Genomic DNA, 19,812 nt, shown 5'->3' with positions numbered 1-19,812 from the left:
ATGAAAATCGACTAATCACACACTTCAATTTCAAAGCTGAAGCAGTAACATATCTGAAACCACTTCTCCAATTTTAATGAAACTCACCCATAACACGTAACTGAGAATAATGGATTCTGGAAATATCTGTCTGTGTCATACTTAGATTTTTGTATTCATCTAGAGAATTGCTGATCAAATTGTGATTAACATTTCACTGCCAGTTCTTTTTCTACACTATTAGGGCTTCTGATTTTCAGTTTTAACCAATAAAAAACAAATACCCCCCCCCCCCCCCCCAATACAAAAAAAAAGAAATCAGTGTATATCCAATAAACACTGGAAATGGTTACTCAATTCACGTTGACTTGACCCCTTTCCCTATGAAAAAAATAAATAAAAACATTCCCAATGCAGCTGGGCAATGTCCCTCCTTCCTGACTCATATCTCGTTCTGAATACTTTAAACCCACCCCAACTACTGTGTGGCAGCACATTCCTACATTTCTAATGGAGGATTGTAACACGCGTGCGAGATTTAAAACAAGATGTTCTTGCTTTCGAGATTATAGAAGTTATATTACAGTACTATAGGTAGTATTTACATGCTTGTGGAAATTAAAACAAAAATGCAAATTGTGGCTAAAATGTAAAAAAACGCCTAAACACACAAAAACCCCAGAAGAATATGCCCGTGACCATAAGAATTTCATTGTGGAAGACATCAAAGGAAAGAAGGTACACTTGAAGTGTGCAAGTGCTGTCGAGTTACTATACATATTGCGACAGAAAAAAACGAAAAACGTAACCAAACAATAATTTATACAGTATATAAAAAGCAAAAGCCCCCCCCCCAAAAACACAACCCAAAAATAGCTAAAAATACGCACCAAAAAATAAAATAATAAAAACAGAAAAACAGAAGCCCTATGAATTATAATACTGTTGATATATATGTCATGATCATCAACAACTTCATCATACTGAATGTATAGCAGTGACATGGGATGTATGTTGTTGAAATACCATTAAAAAGACCCAGAGAGAATCATCTTGTGAACACATATTTATTCCATCTGCAGAATGTAGTGTGAAGTTAAGATTCATTATTAAGGTTTCCATCCTCATTGATTTGCTAAAAAAAATAGAATCTAGAACACACTAAAAATACCCCACATTTTATAAACGGAAGTACCAAAATATGTCCTTGTCAGATTACTAAAAGGGTACAGCAGCCACCCAAAACCATGAATAAAAAAAACAAGTACAGATATATAATATATATTAAACATTTGCCTAAAATGATCTTATTAAAAACACGCATTCCTAAATTACATTTCCATTATGAAAAAATTTAAAAACACCCCCATAGAAAGCTGTAAAAAAATCCCCAAATACAAAACACATGTGCTACACAGCAGTGAAAAGCACCTCCTAGGATTACAAACCGTGTGCCTGGGAAGGCTGCAAATACAAGGTTACCAATAAAATCCCCCCCATCACATTTGGGGAGTGGTTGTGCAAAAATGGATCTTGTATGCCGACAGGAGTAAAGACACGAGCGACACATTCAGGTTGGAAAGCTGGTGGAGACGCAGTAGTTTGTTGGTTGAGGCACTGGGGCTGGTCCTGGGTCCCTCCCTGTACAGTATCTGTGTGAGTGGCACCCCCTCCTGGGGGCTATCAGTAGTGTTATGGCATTGCATGAAAGGACAACCAGTACCAGTCATGGCTCGGTTCATTCTGGGAAAGATAAGGAAAGGGAGTACGTCAACTCTGAATAAACCAATGGAATCCATCACACTATAATTTTCATGCTGTTAATCTTTCATGATAAAATGATACCTGGGCACCTCAAATGTACTATGTGATCGGGACACTATATATGATTAGTTTTTGGCAATAGACAATGCTGCCAAAGGAGTCTGCAGGAAGCCCACCAGCCGTGCTCTAGAAACTCACCACCATTAGTTAACAGTTTTCCTCCTCCTGTTCTCCTCTTCGAGTTCTTCTCCACAAAACTCCTGAGAAGTCAAGAGTGCGGGTTAGCTCCACTCACGCGAGTTCAGGTCAACACTGTTCACACACACAGTTATCAACACTATCTACACAGCACACGCAATACATAGCAACAGACAAAATAAATGCATAACCAAATTATTTTTTACACACAAAAAAAGAATTACCGACTTTCATGGTCACAAAATACATACCAATACAAAATTTGCACAAACATCTTAAATCATCACATTTTATAAAGCGACCTAGCCATCATGCCAAAAGGAATATTTTAAAATGTCCTTGATAAAGTTTACCGTGATACATTTATTAGTATTAAACTCTGCCCTTCACTATATTGATGACTCGGTTGGTAGTATTTCTGCCTGTGGTACTTACGTCCTGTCTCCTTCCAGTGATCTTTGGATCTCCAACAGCACCTCTGTAATACAAACGCACACAATGACCTACAGCAGCTGCACAGAGGCCCTCGCCGTGCTCTCAGACTGCTTTTAAATCAATCTTGGTTTACATTAGGAGTTTAAAACAACCAAGAGTGCAGACGCAATAGGTCAAATATTCTCCCCAAATCTGAGGGGAATGTTCTTCATGAAACAGTGCACACAGGTGAATACCTTTTACACTTCTATTTACTTAGGGGTTCATGAAAATACAAGTAGCTGTAAAAGACATTACTTCTAACTTATATGTACACATTTTATCTGTTGTCTTATCAAGAGTGCTGCTTACCAATGGTCTTTTACTTAATTTGTTTTTTATGCATCTAATTCTGGAGAAAGAATTTTCAAGTGCAACAGTGTATATTTAAAAAAAAAATTATATATATATTCAAACCATTTTTGTGCAATCTTATCACTTCCTGTGTGGTTGGTCACATGTCCTTATTGCTGCAAGAACATTGGCGTGAAACTGAGCTACAGCACAAGGGGTTTCCTAGCAGGAAGCCAGAGCAATGTATAAATCTGTAGTGTTGCCTTTGAAATATCTGCATCTCCCAAGTATAAAATGCATCTTGAACAGATGAAGAGGGACCAGTGATGAGACTAATAGTGATTAGAAGAGGTAAGAAAACTGAAGACAAAGACAAAGACAGTGTAACCTACAAACTGGGATGCAGGATAACTTGGTGCCTCGCAATGCCAACACATCCTGTATAACTGGTCTCAGGATTAAGAGAAGTAATCAGTTCTTACTTTCATCATTGAGTAATGCATGTTCCATCAAAGGAGGCCTTTGGAGACCTGCAATAGAGAGTCACGGTTTGCAAAGGGGATTGGGCAGCAGGGACTGCTTGCTTCAGGGGTATTTACACGTGTATCCATTAGATTTCATTCATGCAACACTGCTTATAGGTAGAAACAGGAAATGTTAAGACTTAAAGAAGGATAGGAAAAAGCAGATCATCCCAACCTACATCCTCATTACACACACACAGTGACATCAAAAGAAATGGCCATGCAGTTCTAGGGAATCCAATGAATTCAAGTGAATCCCAGGATACAGGTCTTTAATAGGTGAAGGTGTCATTAACATGCGAAAAGCGAGTCCCGTAAGAACTCATGCTAGGGACTGTCCATACCAAGTTTCATTGCAATTTAAAAGATATAGGGGTATTAATTAGGGGTTTAAATCTTGACATTTTCTTTTTATCGATTAATCATCCGATCAGTTTAAAAAGACACTTGGATAATCCCAAATTTCAAGGTTAAAATCACACAATGCAATGGAAATGCAACCTACCATCTTCTTCACTGGTATCACTGTCAGTTGTGGAAACCCTGAAATAAAAAAAGAGGAGATCTTTAAATCTTCCAATTTTCTTTGTTTTACAACAACTTCTTATATACATCATCTTATCATACCAAGACAGCTGAGCAATTACAGATTAATAGTAATGTAGGATTTACCGTTTTACAGAACACCTTTTTTGTTGCAGAAATTAGGCAGTGTGTGTTTTTCAAATAAAAGTACCCTAAACTTCATCAAAATAAACAGGGGACACCATGTAACATTTGATGTAACATTTTTACTGAATTAGTGGAACAAAATCAAGAAAAAAGTCCCCTGTGACAGTAAATTATCAAAAAGGTACTAAAGGAGACAAATGTTTGTTTGTATGCAAAGAAACAGAAATATCAGATCACAGACTCTTCGTGTAAAATGTTTAAGGGGAAATTATACGCTACAGTGAACACTAGCGTGTTACTGGGGATAGTAAAGATGTGCCCCCCAAAGAACTTGTAAACAACCACAAAAACAACAACCATCTACAATTTTACCCTTATTCAATAACAGTCTTAATATCTGGTCTTTGGGAAATCTGAGCAGGGACACCTTCCACCCAAAGGCGGCACAGGCTTCTATGTTTTGAAATTAACAATCAGGTGAAAGGAAATCCCCAATCCATTTTCTATTGAGATATAATGTCACCAACATGAGTTGTGTTCACTCCACATTGGGCTCTAAAGGCTGTATTTTGTACTGTTTGTCAATTGAATGTGCAGGGAGATGGGACAATGACCTCACTTAAGAGTCTAGTGCATTAACTCCACGCCTGACTGTGGCAAAAGGCTGTATATACAGTCACCTAAAGATGGATTTAAAGGAGGTCTGTTTATTTTTCACTCAACACATGTTGGGTAAGGACAGCACCAAGACAGAAGGAGGGATGCTAGACGTGATTGCGAAATACCTGCAAATCACTGAAATGTGGCAGATCACATTACCCAAGTGTCATAGGAGACAACAGAGGTAGTGGAAGAGTTAAAGTCACCTCACCAAAGTCAATAAAAAACGCAGACATGTTGAACATCCCTGACCATGACATGCATCTCTGTTCCGTAACGAAACAGGTACCTTGACTTGACAGCGGCCCCGTCAGGTGCTGCCCTGCTCAGGGTTTGCCTGGTGGAGGCAGGGGGGGCCTCCACCAGACAGCGCGGCTCCACCAGCCAGCGGGCCGACAGGGAGAAACGCTCAAACTCAGACGGGGAGATCAGGTAGAAGCCTGCAGAGGAAAGGGAAAGAACATGTTCAAGAGAGAGCGGGCACCCCATAATAAAACCTTTGCAACCACTTCATTGATGAAAGGTGCAAGATTGGAAGCACAACTGGAGTATGAATAAAGAGCAGTGGCAACGGTAGCTTCCACACATTACCCTGCAAGAATGACGGAAGCCCAATCTCAGATCTTCATCTTAGGGTTCGGTTTCCATGTATTTCTAGATTTTGACCTTCAAGACTGCACACAGTGGTGCCCAGTTCCAATGAGGACTAAGTTAGGACAACCAAACTTAATTCACAGGTATACATAGCTGGACTCAAAACAAACTCCCACTGATGACAAGTTGCTGTCTTTACCCAGTGCACGTGTGGACTGCATTGCCCTCATCTCACCTTGTCCATACTTGGTGAAGACACAGGAGGCGATGCCGCTCACATCCTCTTTGCGGATACAGTTGTAGCGGACCTGGATCTTAATACTGGGCAGTGAGATGGCATGCAGGTCCCCCTGGTTGGTCAGCACTGCCAGCCCATTCTCGCTGTAGTCCTCCACCTTGCTGTTGACGAAGCTCACTACTGACACTTTACGCACACGCGAGCCCTCAATCGCAGTCAGTTTCAGCTTCATCTTGGCACTCACCTTGGGCAATGTGAACATCTAGGAGGGAAGAGGAGAGCAGTTAAATTATCATAAACAATTATGATGGGATTAGTAGTTTTTGCTGTGCAATATGGTCAATCTTTTAATATCCTCAGCCCATCTTGCATATAGCAGCAAATCATCTAAAAGACAATAAAAACCTGAAATGACAAATCCATAGGCTTCTGCACCTAGTCTCTCAGTTCTAACCACTACAAGACCACACTGCTGTCACTCCCTCAGTTTTAACCACTAGACCCCACTTTCCCCCAGTTCCTTGGCTCTGACCTCCAACACTGCCCCCACCTGTCAACCCGCTCACCTTAAACTGCTCCTCCGAGATGACCAGGAGGTGGTGTGAGCCATGCATGTCGGGGCTCCGGGAAAGGTCGTGGGCCACTTCAAGAGGTTCAGGGAGGGGTGCCCCCCGGCCGTCCAGAATCAAAATCCCCACCACAGGGGCACGGTGCATCAACTGAATCTCCTTAGCTGAGGGGGGAGGGGAGAAAAGGTACTCAGGTGCTTCACCGAAACATCATAAAGCCTAATAGTGCACTAAAAGTACCAAATGTTCTGCAACTTGCTGCACAGGTTAACAGGTCTTGTGATGTTTCACCTAGAAAAGGTAAATGATTTATTACTGTATTTGGGTCAAAAGGTAAAACGCTGAAAACCAGAAACCCTAGGCTAAGTGGAGTAATTTTCCCCAAACAGACCCCCATAAAATTACATTTATTCAATATAATCATTTTTGGAATTCTGATTTTGTGTCACAAGTACTTGTATCTTAACTAATTTCTCTGTTGGTTAACCAAGTGTGCACTAGTCTTGAACATTTGAAAGTTGAAATGGCATGAATACACATTTCAGATCATTCAAAATATATATTGGTCGGTTAACAGCCAGTAACAAAGTCTTTGAGCGCCCAGTTTGTCACTCACCAGGTTCTGCTGTGATTTGCTCCTCCATTCTCCTCTCGACAGGTGGCACTCGTAGGGAGTAGGCATACACAGAGCCGCCATTGGTGCCGGCCCAGAGGGAGGGGGTGCTGTGTGAACCTGCAGGGAAACAGTTTCAATTACATTTATTTTAACCACAATAAAATCCCTTGAGGTATTTTAAGAGGTACTGGCAAAAGTTGCTGAAGTTACAAGCACAAACAAAAATAGTTAAAAACCTAAAAATCATTTACACCCATAGACATTTTAGTATAACACAATTTAGATTTTTATAGCACCTCAAGTATCATACCACGGTTTAAATAAACAAACTCTGGTTTCCTGAACTGTTTAAGAAAAATATATCAGAATTGCTTTAGTATTTGATATTATGCAGTTAATGTTTGGTTACTGGATATAGAAAAGTTATTTTATTCGTATGGTTTATCTTTTATCCACATACAAAAATACCTATTGCTATTTTAAATAATGTATTGGTATTTGATACAGATGTCAGATCAGATCAGATTTTATAAATAGGATTGTTTGGAGTAGGTAGTGACAATTGGTAGAGATCTCCTGCACATGCACTCACTGTCACGGATGAAGGAGTCAGCGAAGTAGAGGGTGCGGACGAGCCCGGTAAAGGAGTCATCAGAGGACCTGGCCTCGATCTTCCTCTGGACTGGGGCCAGCTCCATCTCCTGGAGAGCCTCCCTCTCCATCTGTGCATTGATCTCCTGCACCTGATGCAGAGAAACAGAGAGGGAGGGAGACTAATCAACTGAAGAAAAAAATAACTTGGAAGCAGCCCCCAGCCCTTTCCATATTCTTAACACCTCCTCACCTTGGCAGCGTTCCCTACAGGCCGCTTCCTCCCCGACACGCGGCTGCGACGGATTCTGCGGAAGGACTGGCGGAGTGACTTCTTGATTGACTTCACCCGGGACAGGGGGCCCTCCAGGGCGAGCTGATCACTGGGGTTTAGGGTGCACCTGGATAAGGGGAAGACGGAGCGTTACACCTTCCAGCAGTTGATAGGAGGGGACACACACACTGCAAGCAACATTTCCAGGAGCCTCACACACACACACACACAGTTACTATCCAGGCTACCATACAGGAATACAGACAAATGGTTGTTTATGGTGTTTATGAGAAGTTTGCATCGACTCCAATATAGTGTAAATTCTCCAAGGGGCATGGACTACCACAACAATTAAGTCTGAGGCTAAAATATAAACTTCTGCACCAAGTTTTAAATAACCCATGTTTGAGATGTATGTATAAAAATGACAGGGACATGGTCTATGTCCTCAGAAGGTTGGTTTTGCCAGCACTAACACGTGCCTACACAACTTTTTTAGCAAGCACAATGTACTCGTGTCAAACACACACCACTTCAAGCAAGCACAATCTACTGGCAGCACAGTGTTATACACCAGCTCCAGAGGGCTCCCATCGGCTGCATCAACCCCGGTCCAGTGTCACATTCCACTTTATAAGGATGAGGAAACAATGATTGAAAAAAAATGTCTATCATCTTTGTTTTGTCAACCTTTTCTTCTTTGGCTAAACACAATTTTGTGGTACATAAATAAAAATATTTCCCTCCTTGTTAACTGGAATAAAACTACTGCCACTAGAAATGAATCATACCATTTATTTACCTAGCTTCAGCCTCTTTAAAAGGAACTATTTTAATATCTGGTTTCACAGAACCCCGATTACCATGTTATCTTAGGTGGGGTACTCCAGGATTAGTGCTAAATTAGGGCCTCTGAAAACAGGCGAAACATGAAGTTACTGCCTCAGACCTGACAAGGACGTTGTTCTTCTGCTGGTAGTCGTAGAGGCCGAAGCCATGGCTGGTCCCAAAGGCCACCAGCTTCCACTCAGAGTGCAGGATGAGGGAGGTGACCACAGCGGGCGGCTGACACTGCACCAGGGCGAAGGGCTGGAAGCCGTGGGGGAAGTGGACTGCCTCCTCCTTCACGATCAGCTGTGCGTGGCCCTTCCACCGGAACCCCTCCTGGTCCTGGAGCAGGTCTGCTAGAGAGCTGTCCACAACCTGGTCCGCATCCTCGTCATTCAGCTCCATCACCAGCACCTGCAGCACAAACAGGAGAAATGCATGACCCCTGTAAACTGCCACTGTAGGTAGGATCTGGAGCATGTAAAGCTTGCACACTGGGCAAACATTTACTAACATACATGGGATCAAAACTGTTGCATAATACTGTAAATTGGATGAAAGGCAGCCACTGATCCGACAAGAGGTAGAAGGGTTGCAGCTAATACAGTGAACATGCGCAACTTTGTCAGATAACATGAAACTGTATGTGTTCATTTTCACTGTGGCAAAAGCAGACTTCTTCAGACTATTTTTCTACTTAAACTGCAAGTGATAGCATTGCTCATTACTGGAGCTTACACATGTTTGACCTGAGAAATGTTTCCAGTGCACAAGACCATCTTAAACCAGCAGTGTTAGTTCATTGATTATTGTTAGGAGTATTTTTTCATAGCAGACTGTTTCAACATGTGCAATTTCAGCGCTGCTATAAAGTCCTTTGCTCGTTTCACACTGCCTCTATGGAAAGCTACTCTCCACAGAAAAATGCAACCTGGCACCCACAAACAAACAACAAGATTCTAGGACTACCACAACAGGTCATAGGGGGTGTTGCTGTCAACCTCCGACAAAAAAAGGATCTATATAGTAAGTGTTGCCAGCCTTTCATTTGAACCCAGATTTTGGTTTTATTACACAGACCTAACTGGCTCTTTTTTGGTGCCGAGTTACTAAACCTGATCTCCAGGGCAGACAGCTCACCTGCCCTGCAGTGCCAGCCACAGCCAGGTAGCCACTGTATTTACACAGGTGGATCTTCTGAATGCCCAGCCGGGGGTCATCACTGTAAGGGTCGAAGCAGCCCACCTGAGGAGAGAGAGATAAGAAGCCAGTGTCAACACACTGAGAACAAACCCCTGTAACAACACGAGTTAAATCTTGGCTTGTTTCAGGTTGCTGATTTATTAGGGGAGTGCTAGTTTGTCTCGGTAGCAGGTAGCGTATAAAACACAACAGTGTATAGTGTACCTAAACACAACATACTGCACCATCACCGATATCCAGTTCAGAAAGGTGTCATAAGATTCAGATATGGTTACCTGCAATCGCCTATTCTTTGTCTGTATGAAGAAGGCATACCTTACGGAAAGGGGGCCACTCCCCCTCCCCTGCATGGTTCATGTTGTCATTGGGGTCTGCATCTGTGTGGAACACCCCTGCAGTGCCCAGTTTGTAGAGAGGGCACAGACAGACACCTGAGGCATCCCAGAAACGCACTGTCCCATCCTCGTGTCTGCAGGAGACAACAAAATGTGAAAACACAAATCTCAAATAGACAAAGCAGTATTGTAAAAGAAATCAGGATGCTGTATATATCAGACCTACCCTGTGAGAAGCAGGTCTCTCTGGGGAGGGTCTGGCGCTTTATTCTGCCCTCCATTCACTGGCCAAGGCTGTGGAAACAAAGAGGTTACTAGCAACTTTGTAAAATTCAATGAAGTTGGAGGGCATGTGATTGTTCTGTTGAACAATTGTACAATAACAGTGCAGGTGTACCATGTGTGAATAGTGGGTGTTCTGCTTCTCCCCGGCAGCCACAATCCGCTCCCACAGCTTCAGGGGGATATTGGAGACGTGGTGGGAGCAGGTGATGGCTGAGCAGTGCAGGGGGGCTAGGTATGGGGTTTGGATCATCAGCCAGCCCTCAGACTTCAGGTCCACCACCACCAGCTCTTCCTCTGCCAGAACCACCAGGGCACTCGGGTCATCATACTCTGGAGAGACAGTTACACAGTGTGAGCAAGGGCACTGGAGTTAACTCACACAGAACCCTGAACCTGAACTCATTTGTATTCATTAACACCCACCTTTTATAGATCTGCACTAATGAAAAATGAGGTTGGACGTGTATCTGGAATGCAACACTACTTAAGACTTGAAGCCAACTTCAACTGCAAAGGTGGCAGAAAGACTACCTTAGGATAGCTAGTTAAATAGTTTATTTGTTGTATTCTTAAATAAATACAAACAGAGACTAAAGATTATGCAGTGTTAGAAGAGTTCAGGATACAATATTACATTTGAGTGAGTTTTTATGAAAACTATGTACTGGGCTGTTTCTGAGAAAAACATAGTGATTGTCGTGATATTTTTTTCTTAAGATATCCTCCTTTGTTAACATGCACTGTACTCCCCCTTCCCCAGACTGGGGGGGTTTCGCGCCAGTCCTACCCGATTCCTCCCCTCCTTTGTTAACATGCACTGTACTCCCCCTTCCCCAGACTGGGGGGGTTTCGTGCCAGTCCTACCTGACTCCTCCCCTCCTTCGTTAATGACAACGAAGTCAATGATGCGTGAAGTGAAATCGAAAGCCACATGCTTCTTGCTGTGAATGACAGATATGCAGTGCCGGTCTCCATAGCTGGCCCGCGGCATTCCTCCGCTGAAGATCACAAAGGGACAGCTGGAAAACAGTCAACAAGGAATAGATACAGCCATCATCAGGAGCACGGGAAAGCAGACAGATCAGCTGTATGCACAAGTTTGTGTCACGGATTGCAGGAGCAAAACTACCAGGGTATGAAGCCATGTATACATTTCAAATCAGACGCGCGCATGAAACCCAGTTTATTTTCCAGCAGTTAAAAAAATCGAGGATGCGCCAAGGTAGGAAAGCTTACCCCTGCTTTTTCGTCAGCATTAGGATCTTGGAAATCGCTTTACATGGAAAGGAACCTGCAAGGGCAAAAGAGAGAGCACTTGAACCACATGGGCAGAGAAAACAACAACAGTGAGGCAAATATATATGGGGCACTAAAGTGAAGCACAGGAATGACGGAATACAATGGCACAATGACAGCATCCTTCTTTATATCAGCACTTATTAACCCAAGTTCACACAGCACAGGCCTGCACCACAGAAGCATACATGCCAAAAGGGAAAATTAAAACCCGCGCCACAGAAATGAACCATTATTTACATAAAATAAACATTCGAATCCTGACTAAGAACATGTGTAGTAATATCTGTTTCAACTGTTTAATACAATGATATTTTTTTGTGTTTAATGATAGTACTTGCTTTTTCAAAACACTTTGGTTGCTTTTTTACTGAACTAATCAAAAGACTGTTGCAGCAATCTGTTCTATCTATATATCAATGTATAGTGGCAAATTATTAATAGCTGTAAGCCATTGTTTTCTAAAACCAATTTAACTGTTTCTATAGCCCTTATCCTCTCTGTGAAGCTGCCTCCCAGTCCCTCAGCTCTAACCACTAGGATACACTGCATCCTGGTCAACAGTTGTAACTACTTGACCAAACCACCCAGTCTTCAGGCCATTCTCTTGTCAAGCCTGCCCCTCTCCCTTGGAACAGGAACAGCCACCCAGACTAGGCCAGCACTCTGCTCTGCGCCTCACCATAAGGCATTTCGTGTTTGTCAGGCTTGGGTTGGCGGTCAGCGCTGGACACTGGCCACTGGCAGTAGCTGCCGTCATTGTGGGAGCTGATGATCTGGCACCCATCTCGTTTCCACCACACGCTTTCCAGCTGCTGTAACACCAAGGGATTGGGAGGAGGGAGGGAGAGAGCCATGATTACTGGTATCGCACAGATGTGCTTGTAAAAAATCCATACCCATGCAAACCCACACATCTTTGTAACCCTGTTGCTAGTTTGTTCATCCTCTCAAGTAATTGTTTTGTGAGCCAAGCAAGCTTTTTCACATATAATGCCGAATCATTAATGCAAATATGTTTCTTCATTTCAACTTAAATAACCAAAGTCAAAGACAACGACAACCTTTTGGTCCAATGTGCGATATGTTAATCCCCCTGTGTCTTCCCCCATAATTAAAACCCCTGCAAATCACTACAGACAGTTACCTGGTTCCCCAGAAAGTGATGCGTGGCTTGGCTTCCTTCTAAGTCCCATAGCACCATAAGACCCCGGCTGTAACCAATTAGGATTTGGTCAGGGTTTTGGGGATTCTCCGTCAAGGCCTCCACAGATTCCAGATTTCGACGGCCCACATACTCCTCAGGGACCCTGAGACATGGGTTCAAGAGAGTGGAAGCGAGTGTAAAATACAGTACAACTGTGTTGCTCTGAAGGGATAAGCTACATGTTTTGTCTGGAACCAGAAACACCAGGATATTATCTTGGTGGCAAATACATTGCTCTCACCGATAACCATTCTCCGTATATGTCACTTCACTTACATCTACTGAACAATTCTATACTGTTAAAACTAACCAGGTTTTATAAAGTGTAAAACAACAAAGAGAGAGCTCTTTTAAAAAGGACCCCTTTGAGATGACCTCCAAAACAATTATTTTATATGTAAATATGCAACACAGATAAAATGATTTACAAAATGTCAAGGAAGGTGCATACAATCGATGTCTCCCTCCCCCCCATTTAACACAAGCTCACCTCTGCTGAACAGCCTCAACACTGATATTGCGTTCCTCCAGCTCCCTGAAGACAGGCACCTCTACAACGAAAACATGGCCGCCCTCTGTGCCCAGATACAGCAGCTTCCCAGAGGAGTGGGCCAGTACTGACGTCACACGTGTAACACTGGGAGGGGCCCTGTGGACCACATAGCAAAAAGTTACATATAAAAATATAGAGGATGACTGCACTCAAACTACACTTAATGGGACAGACAGTAATAAATAATGTACCACTGCAGAAATAATCTAGGACAAAATTAACTAGCAGTTCTACAGTAAACATATAATATTTGAGTTACCATTGTACTTGTGGGATAGATATTAAAGGCAAAAGGGTCACCATTCCCTCTGCAGGATAAGCCCTAGCTGGTTTTTATAGCACAGGTGAAACCACTTGTTTCAACCACCTATCTGTGGTTATCCCTGGGGTGGTTGATGAAATCCAGTTAGATTCCTGGTACTGTAAAATGCTCTAAAAAAAATCCAGCAATGACTTCAGTGGTGTATAAGTTGATTAACTACATACCCCATTAAATGGACCAAAACAGACAATTCATTCTGCAGTTATTACTACAAAAATGATCAAAATTAATACAAATCAAGGCTATAAATCATAACACGTGTGGGTTTTAGCAGTGCACTAAAATAGCTCTCCCCCACCCCCCCCAACAAACGTATCCAAGACAGGACGTTTCAAGCAAAATTAAAACATGTTCAATGTTTGAGATTTCAGTGTTATGACAAGCCCATTCCCTGTTGCCATTGATGTTGTCATTTCACAAAGGCAGTATTGTACCGATACATCCCTGGGAAACAAATTAGATATTTATTAAATTATGTTTCGAATAAATATTACATGTTAACCATGTGTACAAGTGAGTCAGTGTACATGCATTGAATTGTAAACAGCTGTGTCTGTGTGCAGTGTATAGAGAGAGTCAGTGTAGATGTGCTGAACAGTCAGTAACTGTGTGTGCAGTGTATAGAGACAGTCAGTGTACATGTGCTGAAGAGTCAGTAACTCTGTGTCTGTGTGCAGTGTACAGTGAGTCAGTGTACATGCATTGAACTGTAAATAGCTGTGTCTGTGTGCAGTGTATAGAGCGAGTCAGTGGACATGTGCTGAACAGATAGTAACTCTGTGTCTGTGTGCAGTATACAGGGAGTCAGTGTACATGTGCTGAACAGTCAGTAACTCTGTCTGTGTGCAGGCGTACAGAGTTCCTACCCTGGCGGTCCCGGCAGTGTGAAGCGCCCCTCCTCCAGCAGTTCAGAAACCCCCTCATGATTGCGCAGCGTCCACAAGTGCAGGCTGTTATCATCCAGCAGCGTCACCAGCTTACTCTGGGAGAGAAGAGAGAGACAGACACACTGACTCACTCAGTTCATTGTATTTTTATATAATACACATGTGATACCAGCAGTGGAAGTAACAAAATGGCGCGATTGTTTTTTCAGAAAGAACATTCTGGCTCCTGACAAAATAGCTCTTTGCCTTCAAGTTCAGTTTCTAGAATCGTTATCTCTTATTGAACTATGAAGTACAGCTATGGCCAAAGGTTTTGCATCACCTAGAATTTTAGGATTAAGACAATTAAAATAAAAAAATATATAACTATATTATATATATATATATATATATATATATATATATATATATATATATATATATAAATTTATATCTTATTTAACATTAAGTAAATGAAATAAACTACAAAAAGATATCACAGAGTACTACAGCACGTTAGATTTAAGTACAAGTATGTATATTATTATGTATATGGAAAACTACAATGTGGTATGCAATTCAATATGTAAACGTAACATTACTCAGCAGGTTTCATTTGACTTTATGAAGCAAAATTAGTTCATTCTATATGTTGATGCAAAACTTTTGGCCTTAGCTGTATGTACCAGAATGCTGAGGAGAAGCGGAGCTCGTAGGACAGGAGTTTGAACTCTACAGCATGTGTGCCGTGTGGAAGAGAGATTTCAAAGGGCAGGGTTTCCTGTCGTGCTCCAGGCACCCCAGTTTCTTTGGAAGTCCGAGCTGGTATTGGAGCCCCAGGGGGAGTGCATGATGCCAGCTGCCAGGGTCTCCATATCCATCCACTGCCTATCCAGGCTAAGCCACCATGGCTCTCAGATCATTTACAGAAAGACAGCTGGTACCAAAACTATTGAGATTGATAACCAATCTTACTCCATCTCTGGGAGGCAGACTGCATTACTTCTCTACAGCTACCAGGTGGGGCTGAGGGAATTCAACAATTCACATTAGTGAATCTGATTAGCTGATCAACTACACTACATCTGTGCGGGTGGTTGACTCTGCTTCCCTGTTATCAAGTCTGAGAACAACAACCCAGTATAATTTCTTCATCATAGAGTATAATATACAAAAGAATGGTAAATAAATGGCTGTTTCTGTTTTTCTTATGAAGAAAAATATTACATAATAATAGTTAACACAGCTTTTCAATTAAAACAAAGTAAAATACACTGATTGATTGATCCTTTGCGTATTAAATTAAATTAGGCAGCCCTCTATTTCACTACATTATTACAACAACATTGTATTGCCTCAGATAAAATTTTACAGACATTTCAACTAGTTATATAATGCTGGATTGTATCTATAACCCAGGAGGGGGCTTACCTGCCGTGGTAAGAAATGTATCTGTGTAAGCGCAGCATTCTCTTCATGCAGACCCATGAACTCCACGCCTGGAGCCCCGTAGCTGACACACGCACAAGTTAAAGAAACATCACTTTTCACTGCGTAACACAAAAGCATGATCATCACAGAGAAAAACACACAGTACTTCACAGGGAAAAGCTACTGAAGATTAGTGAGGGACTACCCACATTTTCTCAGTCACTCTTTTCTATATCAATTATTTAAGCAAGTCTTATTTCAATGGCAATTGCGATCTGTGATACTTGCGGAACAGTGCAGAGCTTTGAGTATGTTCAAGTGTTACTATATGAATGTACATATGCATCATACATGACCATACTGGAGGTGAGCATGCACAGTGCCTGCATATCCTGCTTGTGTGGCATCACTTTTCTGTTCAAAACATTTCTAGAAACTAGATGAATGCTGCCAAGGTTATTGCGTAACAAAAGCTTGTTTAAACAAAAGCTTTCAGTAGAACACAGCCTTTAGTTGCACACTGTATACCACAGATTCCTTTTTATATACAGGTTTATCTACCAATGAATAAAAGTTGACCACAACTGGCAGTTCCACTAGGCAGCAGGCGGGCCATGGAGGTGGGAAGTGTGCTGCTTGTGCAATTCCATGGGAAAAAAACATAGCAACCACACACACTCTACCTGTACACACATTCTTGAATCCTTGTTACGAGAATTCCTGTTCACGATTAATATGGGTGGTTCTATGTTTAAAAGTATGGGTTTTGAACCTGTCTTACATTACAGGTAGTAGTCTCCAATTCTCCCTGCAGCACAGAGGCACTCCTTGCAACTCCTCAACAAATAAGCATGGGGACAGCACCCAGTGCCGCCTGCCTCATCCACAGTGGATCTGTGGAAAGGCGGCGATATCTCTGGTTAATGAATAATGAGAGAGCGACCCTGCGTCTGTATGAGAAGACAATGACCTTGTGGAGTCACTCAGCAAGCAAGCAGCCAAAGAGCAAGAGAGCAGAAAAAAATACAAAACACAAAATGCCTCGCTGTTCTACTCATTTATCTGAATACGACTTCTGTGCACACTCACTACAATACACAAGCTGACACACAAAGACTTGCATGTGTTGGCACAGGCAGACCCAAAGTCAAAAAAATGTTTCCTCTATGAAATCTCATATTTGTACAACACTATCTCTGGCTTGTTTTGGACACTGAGACTCTGTGGGAGTGAGTCATTGAAGGGGAAACATGCAGAGAACGTGGAGTAACTTTAAATTGTCATGCTTACTTGCACGGCATCTGTCCTGAAGGATCATTCCTAGCACACATATGACACACACACACACACACAAGCAGCGCATGGGAGGGAAGGATACAGTTTGATGGCTCCTGAGCGAGTCCCGATGGCCATGAGTCGAAGGCTGGGGCTGTATCCGAGAGCACTGGGCTGGTGAGGGAATCCATGCTCCACCGTCTAGGGACAGAAAGCAGTGGAGACATGGTGAGGGAACAAGTGGAGCAAAGGACAGAAAGGGGTTGAGTGTTAGGAAAGTTGAAAGTAATTCTAAAAATCTTACCTGTCCTGAACATACGCTTATAGGCACCATTCGTTATATTATATTATATATTATAATTAATATATATATATATATATATAATATATATATATATATATATATATATATATATATATATATATATATATATGAGAGAGAGAGAGATTATATTTGGCTGCTACAAATGTCAGTCAATGGAGGAAGCAGCTGGTTGGAAAGAAGGTTTTGAAGGGGTGAGGACAATTCCACTTTCCAGGTGAAATGACCAAAGAAGTGCAAAAGTACTTGACAGCAAGCAAACAGATACTAGTGTAGTACCAGATATCATGTCTAAGAAAGGAAAAAAAACATGTTTGCTATAACATGTGTTTCTTTCAAAACTGCATATGTAAAACCTATATAAGGTGGATGGAAATATACAGGTAAGGTTTTTGGAATAAGTAAGATTGATAAAGAGAAAAAAATCAAACAAAGGAGGAGAGATTTCCACCCCTTTCCAAACCTCTGAGTTCTGACATTCAGGTTTGTATGAACTGAAGCCCAGGTGAAAAACCATGCCCCTCCAACCCCAATTCACATATGGTTCTTCAGCTCCCTGGAAAAGAATCAACTCCAGACTCCCTGTTTCAGCTACAACAGTGCCTGCACACCTCCAAGTTCCCCTTAGCCTGTTTGTCTTCACACATCAACTGCCAAGGAATATACTGTACACAATGGGAAGTTACTAGCTATTGGCAAAAGGGCTTTATTTTGTACATTATGTTTCCCTTCAGAGAACTTGTTCTCATCAATAACCCTAAATTTAAAGGAATATTGTAAAATGCTTGTCCAGTACTTGCAATTATTACGGTTTGCAGACAAAGGACTGCAGCGATTTAAACACACAATGTCTATTTAATTGAGATTGTGGCTTCAGCAAGCGACAAGAACAAAACAAAACAAAACAAAACAACAAACACCCCTCCTGTCTTGTCTATATGTTTAGTTTAGGAATACGAGCCAGTAGCCCCACTATTATTTATACAACAGGTTTCAATCCCCAAAGGGACCTAATCTGAAGACAGCACAAGGTCATTTATGGCATGTGACAGAGAGAAACCTTTCTGATTTTACTGCTGTTTAAACATTAAATTAGCACAGGTTTAACAACCTGCCTTACCTTCTATATATCAATCATTCTCAAACTGAAACATAATAAATCCAAAAGGACAAATGTTTCATCTGGAAGATTTTTTCTATGCCTTAGTATTTCTAAATGTACCTTCTACATATACATAAATGCACGCATGTAGGGGAGTGTCACAAAGACGGCCGGAGTGGGTGGCGTCAGACCAGAAACAGGAACACAATAAACAGAGAGATGTGGTTTGGTATAAGCTGGGCGCGTGATCGCGCTCAGCATTTAATAAACAGAAAATAAAAGGTTTGAAACACAAAAACACGGGACACGGCACTTGACGCCAAAATAAACAGACATACAAAACGACTAAACACTAAACAGACGGTGCAGGACAGACAGACGAACAAACACGGTGAGTGAAAACACTTAACTATTATTCTTCTTCTTATTATTATTATTCTTAACATTTACCTCCGCTCCAATCCCGTTCTCCACTCACCGAACACCAACCCCCAGTGACTAAAACGTGCATCTATATATACTGTTGTGCTGGGATTCAATTACTAATTAATTATTCACTTGAATCCCAGCACGTGAATTAATTCTGTGCAACCCCGTGCTCGCATATTATATTTTAAATGCACGTGCGTGATGTGCAATCCCGTGCCTAAATACAAATCTACACTTTTTAAATATACGTGAAACACAAACCCGTTTATATTCCGTGTACCAATCTATACACCAACATTTACACACGCAACATACACACAACACACAAATGCACACAGGGGCGGGGCACTTTGCCACATATACCCCCCCTTGTGCGCAGCACACATGGCCTCAACGGCCACCGCCGCCCTTAAAAATCCAGCAGTCCAGGACAAAGTCTCGGGCTGGGAAGGGAGGCTCCAGTGGGCCCATGGCTGGCCATGCTGTCAGCACCCCTGCCGGTAGTGGCACGGCTGACAGCCTGTTGGTCCTGTCCTGCAGCGAAAAAGCTGCGGGGGCAGGTGGTCCCCCGACCTCCCCCTTCTTCGTAGCCGGCAGCTCCCTCCTGTGGGGCTCCGGCCACAAGAACTCCTGCAGCGAAACTGCTGCTGGGGAAAGTGGTCTCCAGACCTCGTCCCCCTTCGTGGCCGGCAGCTCCCCTTTCTGGGGCTCCGGCCACCGTACTCCCTGCGGAGGTACGGGCAGCAGAGGCAGCTCCTGCTCCTCTGCTCCTGGCGGTGGTGGAGGCAGAGGCAGCTCCAGCTCCTCTGCTCCTGGCGGTGGTGGAGGCAGAGGCAGCTCCAGCTCCTCTGCTCCTGGCGGTGGTGGAGGCAGAGGCAGCTCCAGCTCCTCTGCTCCTGGCGGTGGTGGTG

General features: G+C 42.5%; 1 protein-coding gene across 2 annotated transcripts in view; it reads right to left on the bottom strand.

Annotated features, from left to right (window-relative positions):
- Positions 1-1,030: 1,030 nt before the first annotated feature.
- llgl2 (LLGL scribble cell polarity complex component 2) overlaps positions 1,031-19,812 on the bottom strand; it is a 30,777-nt gene continuing 11,995 nt past the window's right edge. For both annotated transcript variants that reach the window (XM_034038609.3, XM_034038608.3), the window contains exons 3-26: positions 17,152-17,249; positions 15,774-15,855; positions 14,343-14,458; positions 13,092-13,250; positions 12,542-12,704; positions 12,077-12,209; positions 11,335-11,389; positions 10,963-11,117; positions 10,211-10,428; positions 10,040-10,107; positions 9,794-9,947; positions 9,416-9,520; positions 8,397-8,689; positions 7,427-7,574; positions 7,175-7,325; positions 6,583-6,699; positions 5,964-6,130; positions 5,395-5,659; positions 4,855-5,005; positions 3,739-3,776; positions 3,192-3,239; positions 2,377-2,419; positions 1,942-2,003; positions 1,031-1,722 (exon numbers count right to left, since the gene is read on the bottom strand). In XM_034038609.3, the coding sequence (XP_033894500.1) occupies positions 1,718-1,722; positions 1,942-2,003; positions 2,377-2,419; positions 3,192-3,239; positions 3,739-3,776; positions 4,855-5,005; positions 5,395-5,659; positions 5,964-6,130; positions 6,583-6,699; positions 7,175-7,325; positions 7,427-7,574; positions 8,397-8,689; positions 9,416-9,520; positions 9,794-9,947; positions 10,040-10,107; positions 10,211-10,428; positions 10,963-11,117; positions 11,335-11,389; positions 12,077-12,209; positions 12,542-12,704; positions 13,092-13,250; positions 14,343-14,458; positions 15,774-15,855; positions 17,152-17,249 (2,994 nt within the window). In that variant the 3' untranslated portion in view covers positions 1,031-1,717. The remainder of the gene's footprint in view (positions 1,723-1,941; positions 2,004-2,376; positions 2,420-3,191; positions 3,240-3,738; positions 3,777-4,854; positions 5,006-5,394; positions 5,660-5,963; positions 6,131-6,582; positions 6,700-7,174; positions 7,326-7,426; positions 7,575-8,396; positions 8,690-9,415; positions 9,521-9,793; positions 9,948-10,039; positions 10,108-10,210; positions 10,429-10,962; positions 11,118-11,334; positions 11,390-12,076; positions 12,210-12,541; positions 12,705-13,091; positions 13,251-14,342; positions 14,459-15,773; positions 15,856-17,151; positions 17,250-19,812) is intronic.

This window comes from Acipenser ruthenus, chromosome 17 (genome assembly GCF_902713425.1).
Source record: "Acipenser ruthenus chromosome 17, fAciRut3.2 maternal haplotype, whole genome shotgun sequence".
Lineage (NCBI taxonomy): Eukaryota > Metazoa > Chordata > Actinopteri > Acipenseriformes > Acipenseridae > Acipenser > Acipenser ruthenus.
This window is presented reverse-complemented; position numbering and strand designations above follow the sequence as displayed.